The following is a 25,088-nucleotide window of genomic DNA, read 5'->3' as shown; positions in this document are numbered from 1 at the left end:
AATTTAGGTGAGGTGACTGAGAATAGAGCCCCATATTTCAGCAATGGAGCTAGGTTACCAAGAGGAGTACTCGAGTTCGAAACCCGAGGTAAGTTATGAAAATAAATGATAATAATAAACAATCATTATTCTTCTGATCTAGGTTTTCCAGCTAACTAAGCTCATCGTCAATAACCAAAACAAATGGGTTAGTTAAGGAAAAAACAGGGAAAAGTGGAAAATTGTTCAATCTTTTTAATTTTGAGATTATTGAAGTTTTTTTCGAGCTAAATAGCGCTCTATACAGCGACCTAACCAGACTTTTTGTGAACTTTCTAGTTCTGTTTGGAAGTTGCTTAGCATTCCTACTTGGAACTTGAAAGTACGGTTGGCTGCTTAAAAATTGAGCTGAATACAATTCTATTTATAATTATTTGGGTAGCTGATTAAACCAAAAATCCACTTTTATCGGAACTTTTGGTTACTTGGGCGGTTTACAACGGGTCAAATATTTACACTGTGGCAGATCCTCCAAAAAGGCCGTGAATACAGAGTTTCCACGCACCATAACCATAACACCATAATTCGTAACACCGGAGTTGGTTGCACGATCTACACTAAGGTTGCTTATATTCCGGTTGATACCCCGAGAAGGTAGGGATAGGGTAAGAGGCACTAGGGGGTCACCGATAGTACGCATTACCTATTCGTTCATCATTCACATCTTTAAGATGGAATTGGAAATGGAAAATTCCTATTTATCAACAATTACCTCAATTTTCAAATATTATGTGAATTTGATATCTGTGTTTTCCATAATATGGCCCCAAGCCCCCAACCAAGCGTGTTGTACTAATCTCTACCGTATCTTTCGAATTGGTTACTAAATGACCAAGTTATGGGTATTCAAAGGAAAGGATAGGACGGCATCCCCGCCGAACTTTTGAAAGTCCGGAGCGAACGGCTGTATTGTGCAATCCGTCAGGTTATACTAAAGGTATGGACTGAGGAGGAATTACCTACGAACTTGTTGGTCTCATATGCCCTATTTACAAAAAGGGCCATCGACTCGAATGCAGTAATTATCTAGGCATTACTCTCCTCAATTTTGCATACAAAATTCTCTCCCGCATCCTGTTTCTCAGACTGAGGCCGTTGCAGGAAACCTTTGTTGGCGAATACCAGTGTGGTTTTCGAGAGAGACGCTCCACGACGGGCCAAATGTTCACCTTGCGACAGATTCTCGATAAATTGCGGGGACCGAACATGCAAACTCACTATTTGTTTATAGACTTCAGGGCGGCGTATGATTCAGTTAAACGAAATGAGCTATGACAGATTATGCTTAAACATGGTTTTCTAACAAAACTGATTAGGCTGATACGTGCTACCCTTGATGGTTCAAGATCAGGCATCAGGATAGCGGGTGAGACATCCTACTTGTTTGTGACTTTAGATGGTTTGAAGCAAGGTGACGGACTTTCGAATGTTTCTGTTCAACATTCCATTGGAATGTGCTATACGAAGGGCAGACGTGCAGATAAGCGGTACCATCATCACGAAATCTCATATGCTCCCAGGGTTCCCCACATCGATATCATCCGTAATAGCCGTAGAGCTGTGGAAGAAGCGTACACGCATCTTAAAGAAGAAGCTGCGAGGATAGGGCTTATCATAAATTCTACCAAAACAAAGTATATGGTGGCTGGTAGAGAGTGTGGTAGCCCTTCGGGTGTTGAAACTACGGTGGTGATAGATGGAGATACTTTTGAAGTGGTCGACGAATTTGTTTACCTTGGTACGTTAGTGACATGTGACAACGATGTGAGCCGTGAAGTAAAAAGGTGGATAGCGGCAGCCAACAAGGCCTTTTACGGATTAGGTAACCAGCTGAGGTCCCGTAGCCTACAGCTCCGTACAAAACTCGCTCTCTATAAGACGCTAATTCTCCCGGTAGTACTCTACGGCCACGAAGCGTGGACGTTGAAAGAGAGCGACCAACGAGTTCTTGGCGTTCTCGAGCGTAAGATCATGCGTTCAATTCTTGGCGGCATATAAGACGAAGGAGAGTGGCGCAGGCGCATGAATCATAAAATATACCAAGTATACAAAGATGCGGATATTGTGAAGCGATTAAAATACGGCAGGCTACAATGGGCTGGCCACGATGCAAGGATGCCGGATGAGAGATCTGCGAAAACAATATTTAGCAGAGAACCCGACAGAGGTCGACGACTTCGAGGCAAACTCCGTACCCGTCGGATGAGCGCTATTGACGAGGATGCTAGCGGGTTTTAGGGGCGACTAGAGAGTGGCAGTCCAAGACCGAGTAATGTGGAGACTGCTCCTGAATTCGGCATTGATTCGATAAGCGGATTGTCACCGAAAAAATAAAGTAAAGTAAGAATGGGTATTCAAATTTGACCACTTTCCATGAAGAGCGTAGTTTTAAAATTTGATTTTACATTTTGGTTGAAAGTCCACACACGTTTTGATAATAAATCACCATCGCATTTCTAATGCTTGATCAGGCAGAAAGCGGAGATATTCGACAAGTTAGAATTCCCGTTCGAACAATTTTGGAGGTAGTATTCTTATACTCGAATAGTCAAGTAAAAGAGAATGAAAATAATAATACAAATTGGTGTTACTTTTGAACAAATTCAATCAGTTTTAGTATAACTAGAATAAGGCTGATTGAATCTAATGGTTGGTTTTTGTCGAGATGGCATGGCTCACAGAGGTTAAATTTACGATGAGAACTTCTAATTGAGAAGGGAGATTTCTCAATTCAGAAATAAGGTATGGTGCTGCATATTTTGATATTTTATTTCAATTTGCTAGTTGGTTAATTTAAAGATTGAGTTAGAAAATTCCGCTTGCTTTGTTTCAGTTTCCGCCATTGGATAAGTGAATATTTTATGTGTGTTAGTATAATCTTTTGGAACTGTTGAGTTAGACCTGTTTTGCTTGTTTATTTTTTATACCTGTAGCTGCAATCGCTGAATAAACTGTTCCCGTTTTGTAGTTTTGTAACTATTTTTATGCATTTTGTTTCAGTCAGAATCAGTTTGGAGGTGGTTTTGTGAAAATATGAGTTGAAACATTGACATCGATTAAACTACCCTGAATTAAAAGTTAGCGGCAGTGTAACGGTTTCGACTGTCCTCAGTTCAGTTAAGTTTTGTTTTTTCTTTTCTTTAGAGCAAGTGTATTTCAATGATTTTTTGTGTGTTTTCAGCTTCATTTATCTTATGTATATGTATGAATATTGTATACTGCAAATTGGCTTCGAGTAAATTAGCATTTTTTGTCCATGTTCGCGAATTGCATTACGTAGAAGCTATTATTTCTATGAGATTATTTGGATTTGCGTGTTCGATGTTTGATTAAAATTTTTAAAGAAGTCTCAAAACGAATAAAGATACTTTTGCGCTTTGTTTTCCAAAATAGCCTAGTGATGGTTTGGACCACAGAGTGATATTTTCCTAAAACTACAATGGCATTGTATTACATATGTTGATATAGAATGTATTTTGTAAGGCTTCTAGTTTTGTTTCATCGCGGGCTTTACTTGCTATCAATTCGCTTTGAAGTTAGCAGAGTATCTTTTATGGGGATAAGAGTAATGGTGGTATGTTCGTTTGTTTTGCTACACATTAGTCGGAGGCTTGGCAGATGCATAGATAGGTAACAAAGACATGTATCACAGATAGAATTGGAAAGTGAAAGTTAAACGTATAAAACTGGGTAATCTGGAATGTTGGAAGAATAAATAACAGGATTTGAATAACTTATGCATGTTCTTAATTTTAGTGTTCATCGCATTAAAAAAGTTTCGGGAACATCAACGGTAAAATAAGTCATAACTTTCTAAAAAAAAATTTTCAAATACTTCAATATCTTGCTTAGCTTTAAAAACATAAAATCAATGGATGAAATTGCGCTGTTTTAAAAGCCTTTCACACATCCAAAGAGAAAAAAGAGCTAAGAAAAAATTACTAATCCTTTACAGAGCAATCAAATAACCAATTAAAATATTGGTTTTAATTTTTCATTTATCCAAAACGGCGAAAGAAACAGATTTCAACAGATTCCGTTGAAATTTTCACACATTAACAAATAATTATTATAATTTGATTATAATCGGCATAGTTATGCGCGTTACGAATCAATCGGCTTCTAAAGCTATTCAACGGGATGAAACCGAGCGTTTGCGACACTGTGATGGTTATTATGACACTTAGATTCTTAACTCGCATTAGCTAGCTAAAATGTTGTTGAACTTTACCTATTTGACATGAACGACGCTGCACGAAATTACTATGTTATGTGGTATCTTACTTATTCAGATCTGGGTTTGCACTATTGGGATCCATTTGTGGCAGTTGAACACTCGGGAGCAATACTGCCGTTGGTTCCGTTCGTATCTCTGCTGATGGTATGAACGATTGCTGGTCATATACTGGTTTGTAACAAACCACGCTCTAAATTGAAACATTCCAAAACCGAGGCGCCAATGGAACTGCGCCTAGTCAACATCGACGTTACGATTGTCCATTTATTGAGCTTCGGTTCGTAACGTTCGACAGAGTTGAGTGAAGAAGAACCATCATTTCCACCCAGGGCGTAGAGGTATCCATTCGCTTCAACAACTTCGTGAGTTGATCTGTGGTAGAGTGAATGCTTTAAACTAAATATTGACATGATTTTTGTAAAGTTACTAACCTTCTGGAATGCATTTGGCTTATCGGTTCCCAACTGTTCGCTCTTAAGTTAAATCTTTCTCCCGTTTGCATGCACATCGTCCCGTCACTTCCACCAATGCAGTATAAATAGCCATCTAGGGCTGCCACTCCACAACTGCTTCTCCTAGAGGTCATGCTCGGAACAGCTGACCAACTGCCAACTCTAGGATCGAATCGTTCCACCGACGATTGATAGTTACTTGAATCGAAGCCACCTAGGGCGTAGATGCAGTTATCCATCACGGCAACTCGGCAGTATCTTCGTCTCGTGTTCATAGCTGGACATGAAGTCCAAACCGCGGTTAGCGGATCATATCTTTCCACACTCGCAAGGCAGGATGCTCCATCATATCCCCCGCACACGTACAGTAATCCATCAAAAGCACATGTCCCCAAACATGAACGCTTCGTACCCATTGGTGTTATATTACTCCATTCGTTCGTAAGCGGATTGTAGCATTCAGCCGAAGCTAAATCATTTTCGCCATCATATCTAACCAAGAAATAAATTGTCATGCACTTGTCTCTAAGTAAACTGTCAAACATCCAAAGATCAACTCACCCGCCAACGACATACAATAACTTCCGCAGAGCTGTAACTCCTGCCCTTGATCTTCTCGAGATCATTGGAGAAATCGTCATCCAAGCATTCGTCTTCGGATTATAGCACTCGCATTCATTATGAATGGCAAACAGGCTGCCCCCACCAACAGCGAAAAGGTACTGCCGCATACCTTCGGGGCGGCGCTCCAGTGTCCGCTGGCTTACCAGCGAGCTGCGTTGCTCCGGCAGCAGGTGGTATTTCATAGCTTCCAGCAGCAGTTCCTTGCAGTGAGGATCCTCCCGAACCAGGGGCTCAGTTTCAACACAGCTCATCAGGAATTCACGATTCACTAGCGGTAAGCGCACGTGAGACATAAGCTCCGAGATGTGCTTCTTGCGCTCGTTCAGCTCATGTTTTACCCAGTTCAGCACCGCCATGAAAACCTTCTCCTCCGAGCATATGTTCAGCTGGCTGTTCGAAATGAGATCCTGGACCTGCGAAGTGATCGTGTGAGAAAATATTAGCCCAGTCGTAGAGCTACAGAAAGTAGATGATAATTTTGGTTTGCATCAAATATTTTAGTAGTAAAATGATTGTAATCGTATCCTGGCATTTAATTGTATTATGCATGCACTCTACTCGTTTTTAATCCGCAAACTTTTCCCAGTTTGTACCTGTTAACCTGTCATCAGTTGGTTACAAAAGATTACTGAACTATTGGATAATAAAACACCTGAGTTGCACCCCGAAAGCCCAATACGGGAATTTTGTTCGAGTCCACATGGGGACCAAGTCGAATAACGCGCTGAGGTTTCTCATCACTCCCCGCGAACCGGCAGAGATTCTCTACACGGATCTACGCACGACGCTTGTAAATTACTTCGACCACTTCGATCGTATGAGGAATAAGTTCTTCGAGAGCGTAAAATTCAGGAACATCGTTTGGCAAAAAAAAAACAAAACCATCGCGCAGTTCGCCCTCCAGATGAAGTAGGGTGCTGTCTGCCGTGAATATGGCGAGTTTCTCGCCCGAATTCTCAATGAATAATTCCTATATGGGCTCAAAGCATGAGACTTATGCGACGAGAACATCTCGACAAGCCCGGAAACTTTCAACACCAACTCCTTGGAAGCGATTCGGAACATGGTTCGAGAGATCAATAGCGGCACACCGCGTACCTCGAAGCTACCAACAAACTTGGGTACGAGAAGCCGTGAACAAAGAAGTCGCCTAAGTCTCATCAACGATCATCACCCTTTCAACAGCAAACACAAGCTCACCCGAATAGTACTGGTGGATCAAGTTTTTACAACGGCTGTGCCTGTGATGGACAGCATCTGTGAAGACAATGTCGGTTCCGTAATGTTCAGTGCAACGCCTGCGGCAAAAAAGGCCACATAACCAAAGTCTACCGATCGAGAAGTCTCAGAATTCTTCTACTGATCAAGTGGAGTCACAAGAAAGCCCAACTTTCGAAGCCGACTTCGTGCAGTCCCTCAATCAAATGCTCAACGTCTCATCTACCGGAAAGAAACTCAGCGATGTCGAAATCGATGGCTACGGCCTGCAAATGGAGCTGGACCCCGGACCACCGTGTGGCATAATTGGACAATCAAAGCTACGAAGTTTTCGCTTCTGCCAACTGATCGATAATTTCCCAGTAACACTGGTCATTGCTTCCGCTATCTTGGTCGCGTCTCCCTGTAAGCCGAGTAAACTCATACGTCGTGTGCGGAGAATCCAACTCTCTCTTCGGGAGCGAATCCCAAGTAACAATGCTGGTTTTATTTCACACTTATGATGGTTCTGGTGACCAAAATTGATGCTCAAAACCGAAATAATAGTGCAATCAAACTCAAATTGTTACTTGGGACGGATTGTTTACTTTGCCAACCAGATCAACTTGAACCGAATGTTCTTTCCAGATCTGTCCGTCAACTCACTTACGAACACCGAACTTACTCGGGATCAAGCAACTCACCTGTTCAACTCAGCTTTTGTACAACTTCGATAGCATCATTAGCTACGTTCCAGGAAAGTTCGAAGAGCCACTCCAGTTTTCGCGAGGGCTAGAGACGTACATCTCGCATTGCGTGACCGGTATGCAGCCGAGATTGATAAGACGCTTGCCTCCGGATTCTACAAGTAAAAGAAAGTGGAATATACCGAGTGAGCATCGCCAACCCACATCGTCATAAAGAAGAACGGAGGTATTGGGATCACCGTTAACTATAAACCAACCGTCTACCCACGAATGGTCTCATCAATGATCATCCGATACCGAAAATTGAGACGATCGTCAACAAAATGAAGGGCGCTGCCTTGTTTCGCCACTTAGACATAACCGATGCCTGTCGATTATTGTGGACTCCGGAAGATGCTTTAGTGGAGTAAAATTCGCCGCACCACAAAGACCGTATATAAAACACTGGTAAAACCAGTAGTCTTTTGCTGGACAACACCCAAATTCTTGACATAGATCCGGCAGGAACTGGGCGGAGAAGAACGCGACGGGCAAGATGGATCAAAACTGACTTGCGGCCCAACTACAAGGCTGGCGACGACCAGCCATGAACCGAGTTGATTGAACACGTGATCAAACACAGGCTGCCGGGGCCTTCTTTTGATTAACAACAACAACAACAACAACAACAACAACAACAACAACAACAACAACAACAACAACAACAACAACAACAACAACAACAACAACAACAACAACAACAACAACAACAACAACAACAACAACGACAACGACAACGACAACGACAACGACAACGACAACGACAACGACAACGACAACGACAACGACAACGACAACGACAACGACAACGACAACGACAACGACAACGACAACGACAACGACAACGACAACGACAACGACAACGACAACGACAACGACAACGACAACGACAACGACAACGACAACGACAACGACAACGACAACGACAACGACAACGACAACGACAACGACAACGACAACGACAACGACAACGACAACGACAACGACAACGACAACGACAACGACAACGACAACGACAACGACAACGACAACGACAACGACAGCGACAACGACAACGACAACGACAACGACAGCGACAACGACAACGACAACGACAACGACAACGACAACGACAACGACAACGACAACGACAACGACAGCGACAACGAAAACGACAACGACAACGAGTGAAGTCATTCTGAAGTTTACCATGCTTCTATGTATTTCGGATCTTATTGACGCTAAGCGTAGAGCTATGGAAGAGACCGTAAGATGTCTCGAAATGCTAGTCCGTGAAACTTGAACTCGTTATAAACTCTGCAACAACGAGACGAGTGAGTGGCGAGATAAAATGGCTGACTGATAGTGGCTGTGAACGGGGCATCTTACGGTTTGCGTTACTAGCTAAGGTACTGTAGTCTGAACATCCTCACAAAAATCGCCTTTTGCAAAGCACTAGTTCTCCCAGTGGCGTTCTATGGCTGTGAAGCATGGACATTGATAAAGACCGACCATCGAGCTCTTAGCGTTTTTAAGCATTGGACAATCTATGATCAATTTTAGGTGGCAAGTTGGAAGAAGGAGTGTTGCGTAAACACGTCAACTTTGCAAATCGTCGGATACAGTTAGGCTGGACATGCAGCTAGCATGCTGAAGAAACAATCAGCAAACGTTATAGGGCACGGGAGGGTATTTTCAGCCCATTAAGGTGAACTTAGTCGTCATCGATTCTGCCAATTTTAAAAGCAGTTTTTTTGTTTGAAACAAAAGTTCTGTTCATGAAAATATATTCGGTGTATTCAGATTGGCAAGAGAATGCAGCATTTACATATTTATAAACAGAAACCCGCTTTTAGGCCCAAAAACTGCTTCCGAAATTGGGCTCTCCGACGAAAAGTTAATGACTGCTAGTTTTCCGGCATCGATTTTTTCGGTCTACGGCCTAGTACTAGTGGAAGAACAGGTGGTTTTGACGCTCTTTGAATAAAAAATAGTAGATAACTTACAGTCTTGAGAAAATAGTTATAGCATATTAAAATTGTATGTCGGCAAAGTATTTTTATTGGCGAAAATAAAGGCAAATAGGCTGAAATTAGAATCCTGCTGAAAATACCCTCCCGTACCCTATTTAGGAGAAACATATGTCATCCGATGAATTGATTTATATAGTGATAAGGTATTGGAAAATTCATCATTTGAATATTAGAACTGAGCATCACCAAGCATGAAAAACGAACGATTGGACGATTCAATTTCGCTTTTCGGGTAGGCAACAGACATTCGCACTTCACGCCAGCGAAGAAAATGTGTAGTTTGAGTATTTATTCATCGTACAGGAATTTTGAACAATATAATTACAACTTGGCAGATTCATCAACGGCAGCATATACGAATGGCTTTGGTTATGGAGCAAAGAATTTCTATTAAACACCTAATTTTCCGTATCTAGCTTATGATAGATCATAACATCCTACTAAAATTAACTCAGCTGATTTTAAGATAAATATGAGATTTATCTAACACCTTTTACAAGGGAGTGCTGTAGTAGCACAGAGCGATTTTGCGATTCGATATGTTTCGATTATATTATCACGTTAAGTTCGAATCTAACAACAGTTTTATGTGTATACCAAACAGCAATATAGCATCCCATACTCATCCATCTAATCACGTATCTGGCACGGTGCTGGCAAAAAATACAGTAACGTGGTACTGCTTTGTAATGGCAGACAGTCCTGCTGTTGTCCCCGATCCGTGCGCGAAGCATCACGAGTTAGATAATTTAATATTACACTTCGTTGGATTATTTATGAGAAAAGGTTTCCCAAAAACTTGGACCCGGTTGAGGTTGTGCCAAGAATGTTGACACAAGCTTAACGAGCTTAAAGTGAGGTTTTGGTTCACGAATTGGGGCACCGAATGCAAAAATATCACGCTTCCTGCCAATTTATTTATCTTCCTGAACACAGGGTTGTGTGAAAATTAAGTGTCCGTGAACTTAGCGCCGATCCTGGCTGAAAGAAGGGAAAATGAAATGTTCTGTTTATTTACCTCACAAAATCCTAGCAATAAAAATTCCTCGGTGCCGACAACTTGTTGAAAGTTTTGTAGAGCATAACGATGAGAACGTGAGTGGAGTTCCTTGCACGAGTGGGCATCTGAAACAAATGGAACGTGGAGTGTGTGTTAGTCACGATGGTAGCAAGCATAAATCGTGCGGAGATAGTATCGTTCGTTTGGAGTGGAAGGCACTTTCCAATTGTGCGAGGAATATTGTTCGGTTGGCTTGGAATACGTGCCGGGGAACTACTGAATAATGTATGAACAAATGAGCATGAAAGCTTTTTTTTTGAATGAATGACAACGTATGCTGGATATGGAATTATTATTCCAACTAGAGTAACAACAGAAAACATAAACGATTATCCAGTGCGACTGTCGTTAACAGATTTTAGTTTTATGACTAGGAGGGCAATAAATTGGGTGGCAATAAGGAAGTAGAAGTTGTGGTAATGTATGGGTTTAGAACTTTCGTTTGGGTTCCATTTACAGTCCAAGCAACTGTGTTCGATTACAACTCGCTCTTTCTTATTTGGTTTAAAATTTGAATTAAAAATTTGTGACATATCAGTATGCGAACATTAAGACTTTCCATTTTCATTTTTTGAAATCATATTTTTGCTAGTCATTATACATACAGTCATTATAGTAGATGAAAATACCTAAAATATTAAGGCATAAATTCGAAATCAGAAATATCAATGCAATGAACATAATTCTGAAATCGGCTCTAATGGTAATAAAGCTCACTGCATATGACTAAATCATCATGATTCATAATCTGCTGAGAATCGTTGAAAACCTTAAACGTTAGTAATAATAGATATTGCTTCCCGTTCTCTAATGGAAAATACTCATTTCAGTAGTACAGTTTTTCACCACCTTTAAAACTTTTTTGCCTTTCCAGGTTCGTAAGCTGACCGGCTCATAGTGGAGCAAATTACCCAGCGCTCGGTCAAAGCCACATAATTTTGCTCGAAAGATTTTACAAGTTTGCGTAAAATTCAGCAAATTATGTAAAACATACTGGTATTCGGCAAATTTGTTGTTTAGTCCTAGTCTGTAGTTTGTGCCACAATGTATTTATTGTATTTTTATACCTACATGAATTCAATTTTTTTGTACATAAATACAATTGAAAATGAGTAAAAATAAATAAAATTTTTAAAAGTGAACTGTTTGAAAAACTACATCAATATGACTGAAATTTTAGTTAATATTCTTCCTAAAACAAAGTAATTGTTCAAAATAAGATATATATTTTCTGAATGAAAAGTATTGCATGCACTCCCATTACACAGTTTAAGTGTTTTAATTTCTATTTAATTCATGCTTCTAGTAAACTATATATCTATGTTTGCAGAACTTTTTGAACAAATTTTAGTTTTTATCCAAGCACATTTGGATTCTATTCCATTGTGCAGTCATTTGCTGTTGAACGATGCGGCGGGCGATTCACAATCCATCACGCAAATTGGATCGGCTCTCTATCATGCGATAACAGACATGTTTTACCAGCTGAGGTTTATGCTAAAGCCGGATTAAATGTAAACACTGCTTTTCAGGATTTATCGGGGTCACGCGATCCCTTCTGATGAATTTAAATTAGGCTGACAGCCGAAAGTATTTGCTCAACTGGAATGGTTGAAGAATTTTTGACAAGTGATAACATATTCGTTTTTTTCACTTTTTGACATTTGACATATGCATGAAAAAGATTAGGAAGTATGAGATATTTTAAGTGGGTAGGTTTGATATTGTAACGAATGAACCGGTTTTCCAACAGTTTAAAATAACGAGCAAATCACGGAACGGCGATTAATTTGAAACAACATATTAGACCAGTGTTTGTTTTTCACTGCAATCTTTTAAATGCGAAAGATATGCGGTTTCTTGGCAATAGATTTCCGCAATATAGAAATCCACGTATTTGGAGGGGAATTTTTCTTGCCTATCAATCTAACGGGTGACAACTAAAATTTTGGAATTTTTTCGAGGCCAATCTGCACAACAAAAACGAGCTCAGGAAGAAATGGGAGTGTGTATGTGTTAGCTCCTCATCTCTCCTCTTTCTGCCAGTATTTCTATGCTTGCCAAGTTTTGTTTAAAATGACGTCAAAACAAAAAGCATTCCGCGAGCGCGTTGTACACTTCAACGAATTGCACAAAGATCTCAGCTCATCTCAAGTATACGATAAAACATTTAGACGACGAAAGTTACTTCCCTCTTTCGAAGACATTCGTTGAAAGAGACTTGCGAAATAACATGTGATGAAAAAATGATGAAAAAGTGATGAAAAGATGACTAAAATACGATGGAAAGTTGACACGACGAAAGACGAGAAAAATACGATGGAAATAAAAAAAAGACGTTCAGAAATAGTTTGAAACATGCAAAAGAAAAAAAAAACATGAAAAGATTACGAATAGGGTGATTAATCTAATTTGGGCAGAGCAGTACGCGTATATATTTTGGACATTTTCATTTAATTTAGCTGCAAATGCTCAAAATATATACGTGAACCCCTCTGTCCATAATATATTAATCACCCTACGATGAAAAAACGATGAACAACGGAAACGCAGTAGACAATATCATCCTGATCCGTCAAAAAATTATATATGAATTTTCGAAACAAGCGATGTTCAAGAAAATCTTAATATTGCCCTTGGAGTTTTCTGCACCCCATGTTTGTCCACTAGGTCAGAGACCCGACCTCAAAGGAAATTGCCGAGAGGTTTGGCGCAAGTAGTAGGAGCTAGTAGGACCAAGCAGCAAATAATTTGGTAGAGTGCTTTTTATGGTCTGTAGATAAATATATCTTTGTAAAATGCACTTAATTTTTATATGTATTCGAGAATGTATATTTTTTCTGAAATAAGGCCATTACAAATAATTTCAAAGGTTTTTGTCACCCCCCCCCCCTTGGAAATTGGTTTGAAAAATCGGGGGGCAAAAAAATGTAGGGTGTGCGTTAAATTTTTTTTTATAAAATCAATTGTCTGTGGGTTCTACAACCTGAAAAACTCGAAAAATGAGTGTACGAGTTGAGTTAATAGAAGTATTATAAAACAAATGAAACAAAAATGGAAATTCGAACAGCGAAATTTCCGAAAATCGGCCGAAAAATTTTTGTTTCGTTTTTGTCGTTTTTCGTAGATTTTTGCAGGAAAATAATAAACGTATATTTTAAAAGCAAGAATAGATTTGGTTTTCACGTTTAAACTTGAAATAAAAATGCCTAAAATCAATATTTTTTTGCTCGATTAAAAAAATCTAATTGTTTTTTTTTCGCCCCCCCCCCTTCTGTGGTCCAACACCGGAAGGACAAAAACTTTATAAAATATTTGTAATGGCCTAATTAGTTTCTACGAAAAACTTCAAGGTACACATCCACATGAGAAATTCAAAATTATGACGTAGGACGTAATATTTTTAGTTTAGTTTTCCAACTAGCGGGTGGTAATTAAAAATTTGGAATTTTTTTCTCAAGATGTCAAAAAAGACAAAGATACATGAAGAAGTTCTGATTTACCGAAATTAGAGATACATCTTCCATTGTTAAAGCAAAAATTGTACATTTGAAAACGGTCCGTAATCGGCTGTTCGGCGAAGCTTTCGTTTGATGTCGAAACAGGAGCGTTGCACGGCCGTCATGTCAACTTTGCGAATGCATCTCTTAATTCTACCAATCAACTGTTTGCAATTCGTGGCTCTTCAGTTATTTTTGTACACCAAGGAGCTCAAAATCCCGAAGAAATCTTCGATTGGGCGCACTGAGACAGATTTTTCGGGTCGTGGTTTTTGGGTAAAAATGGGTAAAAATCATTTTTTTTGGCGTAATGCTATGATGCTATATCCGGCCAAGGCACGTACTGTCTATCTGCATGATGTTTTTGTAGAAACGGGATCAAAATTTTCTTCAAACATTCGTCTGGTGCATCTTAATTGATAATCAAACTAGAGGGCTTGTTGTTGAAGAAACGAGAAAGAGAACGACGTCCTTTTGCGTCCATAATTTTGGCTGGTCTTCCACTACCTTGCTTGCGAATAGTTGTTGGGCCTCTTAGGATATGGTAAACAGTCGAAACATATTTGCATTTTAAATGTTGTAACGTATACTTTCTGGAGAGATTTCTGTTGCAGTTCGTAGAAGTGTACTACGCGCTCCCGAAATGCTTCTTGTTTCGATGTTATTTTTAGTAAAACAGGCAAGCAACCAAACAAAAAATAATAACAAAAAGAGGATAAAGAGAGCTAACACTTACATACTCTTATTTCTCTCTGAGCTCGTTTGTTGTTGAGCGCGAAAAAATTCCAAAATTTTAGTTGCCACCCGTTATTTTATGGATGAATTTTATTATTTGATATTAACACCCAGGAACACCTTTGGTGCAGTTTTCTTCAATACATTGTCCACCAACAGTTACATCACCCATTTGTATTTACTCATACTTTACTACACAAAGTACAAGTTTTTTTGACAAAAAGCTCAATGAAGAAGAAGAAATAGTTTAGCGAAGCAGTTTAAGTTCAGTAGTAAAGTTTGTATCAGTTGTAAATTAATATGTTTGAGAAAGAAATTCTGCTTGAGAAAAGAGAAAAAATAGACCAAAAAGAAAAGAAAAAAAGATTGCTAAAAGAATAAAATTTGGACTTGTTTTTTTTTCTCAGGCTGAGTTCTGTTTACAAGCCTTAAAACTCATAAAAGTCTTTTCCAAACCTATACCAAATACCACCAAAACAAAAAAGCTTGTTCCAACATGTTGATTAGTTTTCGAGAAAAAGGTAATTGAGTTTGAAAACCGTGTATTAACAGGAGCGGCATTTTATTACGTCAAGATTATTCCGCGCGTTTAAAAGTACGTTTCTAATGTAAAACTAAATACATATATAGGTAGTGCTATAAAATGCGTGAAACAGATGCATATTATTCATCTAGAACTCGACTTTGTACACTTTAAGATGAAATAAGAAAAAAAAGTTTAAGAATCAATACGAATTTCGATTTCAATACATTATGCTATCAAATTAAGAACCAATAATTCTGCGGAAGGTGTTGATCTAGCGAAGCAAACAAGGAAACTTACCGGCAAAACTTCGGATCCCCAGACAGTTGGATGGGTGCAGCTGACGAAGCAGGAACTTGCAACATGCTTCCCTAACGGATTGAACCTGTAGCAGACTAGATGCTGGCAATAAAACCTGTAGAGGAAGACAACATAGAGTATTAGTCTTTCATAAGCAGCAAACTATGAAACAAAGCATAGAACAATTAAACTATTCAAACTATTTACCTGCACATTTTCCTCGGTGATGGTGATTTCGCCACTATATGCATAGTCGATTAATTGCTTCAATGACGATGGATCGATGTCGTGCAGAGTAACTACATCACGATTTCGTTCCAGCATGTCGTCTAACGCAACAAAAATCAGTAAAATTAGAAATACAATTTAGGAGGAAAATCTATCAAATTGATCAAAAACAGAAACTGATTTAATTAGATTTAACTGTATTACAATTCTATTCATTGCAAACGACTGCGGCCGGACAAATATCGGGATTATTCTAGTCCCTCGTGTGCCATTTCTCGAACATGCACGCAGTTAATGCAATTGCTTTTGCGGAATTATGCTGTTGTTTGCAGTGATTTTGCACACTTACCGTTGAACATCGCATAGAAATATGGGGAAACCGAAGCCAGTATGACCTTATGTGCATTTATGGTTTCACCTCCAACCTCTAGCGTTACGTCACATAGCTGTACCAATTTGATTGTACGAACGATGTAGAACGAATCCCATTGCATGAAACGAGCGAATTCGAATGCAAAATAGACATAAATAAATCAGAGTTCACGCAGAGGAAGAGGTGACAATACTGTTGAAATGTCTGTTTCGACACCTCCAGCGATTGTCCTAAAGCTAATCGAAAACCGTTGGCAACGGGCTCACCTGTGTGTTTTGTCGCATGCGGTTTATGGCCGAGAACGACGCTATGCAATGGCCAGGATTTTGATGGTGAGCCTGTGGCAGCATATCGTCACCGGCCATGTTCGGCGGACTGAGATCGCTTGGAGTTTGCGTCGAATTACTGGTCACTGTGGTGACGTCTTCTCCATTGGTGCCTTCATTGGAAACTGGGGAGCTGAAAGGAATGATTAAAAAAATAAATGAGAAACTAAATCAAGCCAAATTAGCTTAGTCAATGTGCTAATTTTTACTCTAATATAATGGACGGTCAAAAAAGGTTTTGCGATTTTTAACAGAATCTTACATGGCCCTCTGAGTTGAGGTGGTTTCAAATATCTTCATATTCACCCATTTTTATAATTGCAAAAACCTTCACTATGTATTTAATGTTTGACTACTTTCAAGTTTGATGCTGCATTGAATGTGGATCTCTCCGTTGAATGTGGTTCGAGAACCAAGAACCATATAGATATAATCACGAGTAAACAAATATGTTTGGTGTTTCTGCAATTTAAAAAAATAGGCTTCAGTTCAGTATTATATATCTTCACGGAAACAAATCCGATTCCGCTACCATGAATAAAACCTTGAAATCATGAAGTTTGAATTGCTGTCAAACCATGACTGAACTTCCATATCAAGCTGCACAAAATCATGAATAATAGTTCATGATTTTGGGTTGTGTTGTACTGCAAGAGGTTCGTGATATCATGATTATTATTCATGGTGTATTTTCATAAAACATAAGCTAGAAACCTGAAACCATGAGTCATTTTGCGCATTTTGGAGTTAAATTTCTACCCGCGTAAAAACAAATATATGTCCTAAAAAGCGCATTGGAATACCTTTCATTTTAAATTAAAATCCCTGAAATCGGTTCAGTGGTTCAAAAGTTATAATTTAAAAGAAGGTAAAAATGGTAAAAATGGGTGAAAATAAAAAAAATTGGGGATGCAGCCCCCCGTAGAGATCACCTTTATCTATTTTTATCTATTTTCCTAGATCTGTTTATCTATTTTCCTAGATCTACTGACCTCTATTACTTTCCTTCAGTTGGGTCACCCCTGCGAAATGGTACTTTCTACGAAAAGATTTTTCTTAAAATGGTACATCCCACGTAAGGTTTTTCGCGAAAGGGTATTCTGCGAAACTATATTCCGCGTTATGGTCAACCGAGAATTGGTATTCCGCAAATTGGTATTCGGCGAAATGGTTTGTAATGATGGCGAATATTTAAATGCTATCCGCTTTATTTTATCAGGCTTGAAACTTGCAAAACTCGAGATTGTGATAAAGGTCATCCGAGATTTAGGATTTATGTACAACAAATTAAACTTGTGGCAATACGAAGTTTGTCGAGTCAGATAGTTGTATAATAAAAGAAATTGTTTAATATTTTCATCTACAGTCAGCGATAGCAAGGTTTCGCAAGGAATTATCAGACGGGCTTCATAAGAGCTCGCGCCACTACGGACCATTTTTTTACAATCCGACAGATCTTGCGGAAATGTTTGGAGTGTACCATACCCTCGCTTCACTTTTTTATGGACTTCAAAGCAGCATACGATACAGTCAATCGAGACCACCAATCGCAGATAATGCACGAACACGGTTTTCTGGACAATCTGACATGCCTGATTAGAACTACATTGGATCGAGTGGTGAGTTTCGTGCGCATCTCAGAGACACTCTCGAGTCCCTTTGAGATGCGGCGAGAGTTAAGATAGGGTGACGGGTTATGCTGTATACTATTCAACGTCGCACGTATCAAAATGTGAGGCAAGATTTTCAGCAAAAGTAGCCAACTTCTAGGCTTCGTAGATGACTTTTATATCATAGCAAGGAACTTTGCGATGGCGGAGGCAATCTTCGCTAGGTTGAAAATGGAATCTAGGAGAATGGGGCTAACAATAAGTACGTCGAATATCAAATACATGATAGGAAGAGGTTCAAAGGAAACAACGTGCGCCTCCCACGTGTAGTAACCATGGACAGAGATAAACTAGAAATGGTAGCTGAGGTCGCATATTTAGGATGGTGACCGCGGATAACAACGCTAGTAAGGAGATCCAGCAGCGTATTCAAGTAGGAAATCGGGCCTACTTTGCCCTTCGTAAAACATTGCAATCATGAAGCATACGCCGCCGTACGAAGTTGACAATGTATACAAACGCTGCTCACGGCGAACATATGTATATGCGCTTGCCGTGTTCGAGCGGAGAGTGGCGGAGGCATATGAGTCATGAGCTATAGGCACTCCTTGGAGAGATTCCAATTGTTTATCTGGTAAAAGTTGGTAGGTTAGGGTAAATCGGACACGTCGTAGGGATACCAGACGACAGCGCGACGAAAGCGGTTCTCTTCAACAAAAACCGAAAAATTCGAAGAGAACTCCAAATGGCCACTTTTGAGTTCCGGTAGAACCAATGCTCGATGTTCCGGAATGTTCAGATCGACTCAAAATACATCCAAATGTCCATTAAAGAGCTCGTGTTGAAAAATCCTTTGATTTGATATCCCATTTGCCATGTTTTCGAAGAGAATTGCAAATGACCACTTTTGAGTTATATCTCCGGGAAAATGGAACCGTAATTTACCAGCATATTTTTTCATTAAAGGCCAGTCTAATGTGGTTCTTTTAAGACTAGTTGTATAAAAATCCATTAAAAATCAGTGGAGATAGAGCCAAAAGTGTAACTGAAAGTACCTTCATTTTTGATGTTGGGGACGTAAAGATTAAGAATAGTGAATTTTGTAGAACAGCGTAAAAATATACTGGCTTCAACAAAATTTAATCCCGATAGGTGTAAAAAGAACTTAATTCAATCTCTACTTGTCACTAGTAGATACCGAAATTTTGTTCAGTACGCATGCTTTGAAAAATGTAAAGAAATTGAATGATAATTAATATATTTGCCCGTAACAGAACGCCAAATGCAAGCCATGATATGCTTAAGAAGTTGATTTAATTATAGTGCACAGTTTTGGGTGGATGTGGTGAGTTGATAATGATGGACTGCTCGGTATTCGGGCTCTTATGAAATATAAACACTTCGTAATTTAACCATACTTTTTAAATGCTGGTTGCATCAAATGAAAAAAGAAAACATCAATTAAATCAGTTCTAGTTCCGCCCCCTAGAATAGGGAAATAGGTTTAAACTGAACAATTTTTGATTTCTGGCTTTCAAATGGTCCTTGGAAGTAGACTGAAAAACTTGCGTTCGCCATGGAAATAGTCAAATTTATTTTACGGCGATTTTTCTTCTGGAAAGAATGGAATCCCGAGAATCGTCTCGAGTGTTTTAGGATACAATTGTCACTTTTGAAGTTTGTCGGTATGTGGCCACCGGAAGATGGATCCTGGATGCAATTGGTAGCTTATCGTGTTTACAGTTGGTGTTTTCGTATAATCTTTCTGCATCTGTACACATTAACGCAAATGTTGTTTTTTCTTGACGTCGATGACTTGCTGGTTGGTATTGACATTTCACCAGTTCAGAAGAAGCAAGTATTTAATAAAATATTTTTGCAGGGAGTGGCTCAAGCTCTGTTTTTGTTAATGACCCAAATAACACTCATTTTTAAGTTGGAAATATTCAATATGAAAATAAATCGCATTCAAAAATGCCTACGAAAGTTGACGTGTGAACTGTACAACCCGAAAAGCGATGCCGAAAGAATGTATAATATCTAAATATTTGAGTACTTTGATTTGATTGCGCTAAGAGTTTTTTAATTATAGAGTGGTTACAAAGGAGATGACCAAAGCTTGGATTCTTATAGTGTTTTTCATAATTGTTGCGTATGGAACGATCCTTTTCTGGGCTATTGTACCAATGTTAAAGGCAGATGGAAGCTTGCCACTACCAGCTTGGTATCCATTTGATTACAGCAACTCGTCACTATTGTATGGAATACTTTTTATATACCAAATATTCGGTATTTTGATGAGTGCTAGTTGGAATGCCTCGACTGACACATTGGTAACTGGTATAATAGCTCAGGTTCATGGGCAGTTTGAACGTCTTGGAATACTAGTTAGTAAGGTATGAAAATGTTTTGGTGTTTTTTTATAATAGTTGGTTTGAAATGTTTTATTCTATTTAAGGTAGGATTTTTTCCGTCCGGCCTCGGCATTCGAAATCATCGGAAAAGGAATGATTTTTGCCTCAATCAGTGTGATTTATGTCAAGAAATGAAAGAGAAAGAAAAAGATATTGTCACTCTTACTATGTTACATGGAAATCCTTACGGTGATTTAGTTGAACTCGTTATATTTCATAGAGACCTAATGAGGTATTTATAACATTATTTAATTAAATTAATTCAACTAAAGTAAGTTACTAATATTTACAGATTTCAGCATGAAATAATTGACATTTTTAGTCTCTCAATATTTGCTCAGGTGATCGCTTCGGTGATTATTATTTGTATGACAGGTTTCCTATTGGTCGAAGGAAAGGATTTCGTGGGAATGTTCTCTGCATTGTCCTATTTGTTAACAATGATGTGGCAAATTTTTCTGTATTGCTTAGTTGGTGATAACATTTCTGATTCGGTAAAAGACGATTTTTTTCGGTCGATCACCTATTGTTTCTGTAGTTTCACTTTTTCTCTTTTTGCAGAGTGACAAGCTAACTGAGAGAGCTATGTTTAGTAATTTTACTGGGTTCAATTTGGTGACATCTAAGGTGTTCTTATTTTTTCTTCTAAGGTATGGTTGAAAAATCGTAATATTACTCCAAACGCATCCAGCTTTCTCGTTTTTAGAGTCAAAAAATGCGTGCAACTGGAACCCGGTTTCATTTTCAAATTTTCACTGTCATTTTCGACCTTTTTATGGGTAAGATCAAGTTTCATATCTGTATTTTATTTTTAATTCAACGTTTAACAAAATGCTTTTTTTCAGATTTTGAAAACATCATATTCTTATTTCGCTCTAATGAATAGCGTTCGTAAATAAAGTTTTTTGGTAGTTTTATTTATTTACTAGCTGATTCTCATTCAAAATTCTCATAATGCAAGTAACAAAATCTTTTTTCTTCATTTGAATCTATCTTTTGTCAGCTCTTCCCTCCTATGGTTATCCCCAGCCACTTGTAAATCTGTCTTCTTTTCGGTGATCCCGGTAAAGCGAGACAAAGCCTTTTTTACGTTTGGTCACGCCTATGCCCCTCTTTCAGTAATCTGGTCGCCACTTGTATCAGCTGCTATCGTTCCAAATTCAGGAGAAACGCGCCCCTTTATCCATTTGAACCTTTTTTCCTCCCTGTAAGAAACCGCCTCCCTCTTTTGGCAACCCCCCTGCGTTGATTCCTTTATGTCAAAGAACATGTATGATGAAGTTTGATGAAGAACCCTCTAGGCGTTCCGGATTAATGGCAGAACATACATTCATACTTACGTCCCCTACTTCATAACCCTTCCACAAGAAGTCGCCCAGTCACTTGCGCAACTGCAATCGGTCTAAATGCAAAAGAAACATAACCAGTTTTACTTATTTGACCCTTCCCTCCTTGTTAAGCCTCCCTTTGTCAACCATCCTGCGCTGATTATTTTATGTTAAAGAACAAGTGTGCCAAGTTTAATGAAGAACCGTCCAGGCGTTTCGGAGTTATAGCGGAATATTCATTCTCACGTTGCTCATCGACAACCCCTGGTTCCTTCCCTGTCAGCACCCTCTCGTAGCCAATTATGCATGTCAGCCACGTAGCCAATTATGCGTCTGTTTGCTCTTTTAAAATCTCTATAACGGAAGACTTCCTCCCCCTGTCGGCTTCCCATTGGCGTAGCTAGAGGGGGTGCCTAGGGGACCAGGCCCCCTCCAGAAATTTTTACCATTGGAATTCAAGAACCGGAAAAAAAATTCCTCCTAATGGCGAAGTAGCAAAAGAAGGCGGAACGTAAGTTAACCTGGGAGTGCCCATGGAAGATACTAATGTCCTAGCAACTGATCTCCAATTAAGTCAAACGAGAAATCGAGATACTTAAGAGTACTAATAAAGCCGCTAGTATGGACCGTCTACCGTCAGAGCTTTATAAATATGGCCGAGAAATGCTGGGAACGGCTCTACACTGGGTTATTTCCAAGATTTAGGAGGAGAAAGTACCGGAGGAATTGGTGGAAGGCGAGGCATAAAGGGTGCCCCACATCAAAATGCATCACGGAAACGCTGTAGGAAATTACCTAGTTGACCGATCTTTTTCAAACTTTCAGACAATAAAATATAACCCATTAGGGTAGATGATCCATTAGTTGCGGCACTAAGCACAATATAACTTCATTTTGTTTGTTTATTGAGGTATATGCTTCAATTAATGCTTGTGGGATATAAATTTATCAAATACAAGGTATTTGTCACAAAGCAAGACAATTGCTTTCGTTGTACGAGAAGCTTTATAAAGAAAAAATGAATTTTCTGATTCAATTATATTGTACCAACAGTTGCGCTAATGATTCCTTAAATAAGTTTGATGTTCCTTTAATTGTGTTATTCCATATACATTGCTAGGTTACTAAGTGAAAAAACATCGTAGCAAAACTATAGATGAGCGCCTATAGTTGTGCGCTCCAACTGCACGTTAGATTTTGGAAAATTGGCATTCTAGCAAATAATGCTTTAATTTTAAATGGTGTAGTCTATCTACCAATACTTCTAAAAGCCTGTTTTATATAACGAGTGTAATTGTTTTATCTACAGTGCTACAGTGACGAAAATATACATTAATTATGAATAGTAGCGCAACTATTGGTACTACCACAACTATTGGATCAACTACCCTAGTAATCTTATGACATATTTATTTCATTCAACTTCAATACCATAACCGTATGCCCGCACCTTACGCTCGATTCCACTCATAAGGTTCTTACAACATCTGGATGCAGCTTCTTCTGTACGGAAACCCACTTTTTCTTCATATGTACCTCCGAATTGACCTCCTTGGGATGCTTCCGTAGTGCCTGCTTCATAATGGTTCAGTGTTTTCCGATGGACCTTAGTTCCGGTGCGTTGGGTACAAAAGTAACCCCGTTGGCTTCGTACTCCAGGACATACTTTGAATAGTGGCGCGAAGCTACATCCGACCAGAAGTTTATAGGGCCCTCAATGTAGGGAGTACAACGTGCCCACAAACCACATCTGTATTGTTTTTAAAACAGTATACGATTCAATTTATCAAGACCACCTATATGGCAGATAATGCACGAACACGATTTTACGCATAAACTGAAATGACTGATCAGAATTACATTGCATCGAGTTTGTGTTTCGTGCGTATCTCGGAGACGCTCTCGAATCCCTTCGAAACGCAGCGAGTGTTGAGACAAGGTGACGGCTTATCCTGCGTACTGTTCGACATCGGCACATTTTTTACCAAGGGTAGCCAACTCCTAGCCAGGAACTTTGCGACGCAAAACGCTACGATGAAGAAGCTACGATCGTCGCCGTACGAAGCTGACAATGTAGAAAACCTTTATAAGATCGGTAGTTTTCAACGGAGTTGAACGCTGCTCACGGAGGACATACGCGCCATTGCCGTGTTCGTGCTCGAGAAAGAATTCGAGAAACTGTTGCAGACAATACTTGGCGAAATGAATCACGAGCTACAGACACTGCTTGGTGAGATTCCCATCGTACATCTGGCGAAAGTCAGCAGGCTACGGTGGTCCAGACATGTCGTAAGGATGCCGGACGCCAATGCGATGAAAATAGTTCTCCTCAACAACCCCACCGGCACCGGGAACCGTTTACGTAAATCCGCATTGAAGCTTAAAACGGCTTTTTGTAAATCTTAGGTTACAATGAACAACACCGTGTCATATGTGAAAGTATTGATATCGCAGAAACGTAAAACCCGTTGCATATCATTCATATACGTCAAAAAAAAGGCCCTAATACTCTTCCTTGGGATCCACTGGATTCAAATTTATGAAAGTAATTAGGGCCTCATAAGTTCAATTGAGAGAATTCTACAATTTTACAGATACTATTGATCGGCTATTTTACTTCACCAGGTTCATCGGTCAATTGATTGATGAATTACACCATCGTCGAAATAATAATTACAAATTCGATACTATTACCAGTGCTGACTTTCGTTAAATGCTACGGTTCGTAGAGGTATTTAATAGAATTGTAACTGGAAGTGTTGAATAGCATAGGTATACATTATCGTGAAATTTGTACGAAACGAAGAAGGTCATTCTGCATTGAAATGCGAAATGATTAGAACATCTCATTTATTCCAGTGGTAGAGTAGTATTGAATACTTTTTACAATTGTGAATGAAGCAGTGTTTTCAATGGAGTACTGAATGCCATTATCTATACGGTTCAACATGCGAAGTAATATTAAGCATTGGCTGTTACCTGTATGCTTTTGTCTCTCCCAGTAACAGTTGGATTGTCGAATCAATCACCACCAAGTTTGTTGAAAATTTGCATACCATCAACTGGTGTCATTAACTGCATTTTTTTTATCGTTAGTACGGCTCTACCAAGAGTCAGTATAAATTAATTAATTGTAGATTCTATAGAAAATTAGAGACAAGTACATATTACTTTATTTAATTACTAGCTGAGTGTCCAAACTTGCTCGGGGTCCCCTTTTTTTGGTCTCTCGGCCTTAGTCACTTGTAAATCAGTTCCCTTTCCGGTAATTTCCATAATGCAAGATACAAGGCTCTTTTTTGTCAGCTTCCATTCTTTTGTCTCTCAGACACTTATACATCTGTTTCCTTCCTAGAAATCCTAATAAAGCCTTCTTGTTCTTAT

At 39.1% G+C, this 25,088-nt stretch overlaps 1 protein-coding gene across 1 annotated transcript; it reads right to left on the bottom strand.

Moving 5' to 3' along the window:
* Positions 1-4,437: 4,437 nt before the first annotated feature.
* LOC128743509 (kelch-like protein 17) lies at positions 4,438-16,478 on the bottom strand. The gene is made up of 8 exons (XM_053840105.1): positions 16,293-16,478; positions 16,003-16,099; positions 15,633-15,754; positions 15,426-15,540; positions 10,326-10,432; positions 5,290-5,765; positions 4,708-5,220; positions 4,438-4,648 (listed from the first exon to the last, which is right to left on the bottom strand). The coding sequence occupies exons 1-8, from the start codon at positions 16,389-16,391 to the stop codon at positions 4,438-4,440; spliced, it is 1,740 nt and encodes a 579-aa protein (XP_053696080.1). The 5' UTR covers positions 16,392-16,478.
* Between the last annotated feature and the right edge of the window lie 8,610 nt (positions 16,479-25,088).

This window comes from Sabethes cyaneus, chromosome 3, assembly GCF_943734655.1.
Source record: "Sabethes cyaneus chromosome 3, idSabCyanKW18_F2, whole genome shotgun sequence".
NCBI classification, from domain to species: Eukaryota; Metazoa; Arthropoda; class Insecta; order Diptera; family Culicidae; genus Sabethes; species Sabethes cyaneus.
This window is presented reverse-complemented; position numbering and strand designations above follow the sequence as displayed.

Excerpts from the sequence above, each read along its gene's own strand:
- LOC128743509 (XM_053840105.1), bottom strand. The coding sequence starts at position 16,391 with ATGGCCGGTGACGATATGCTGCCACAGGCTCACCATCAAAATCCTGGC. Across the intron at positions 15,541-15,632 it reads TCACCGAGGAAAATGTGCAG|GTTTTATTGCCAGCATCTAG; the intron begins GTAAATAGTTTG and ends CTTCCTCTACAG. Across the intron at positions 5,766-10,325 it reads TATTGCTAGGATTTTGTGAG|GTCCAGGATCTCATTTCGAA; the intron begins GTAAATAAACAG and ends ATCACTTCGCAG.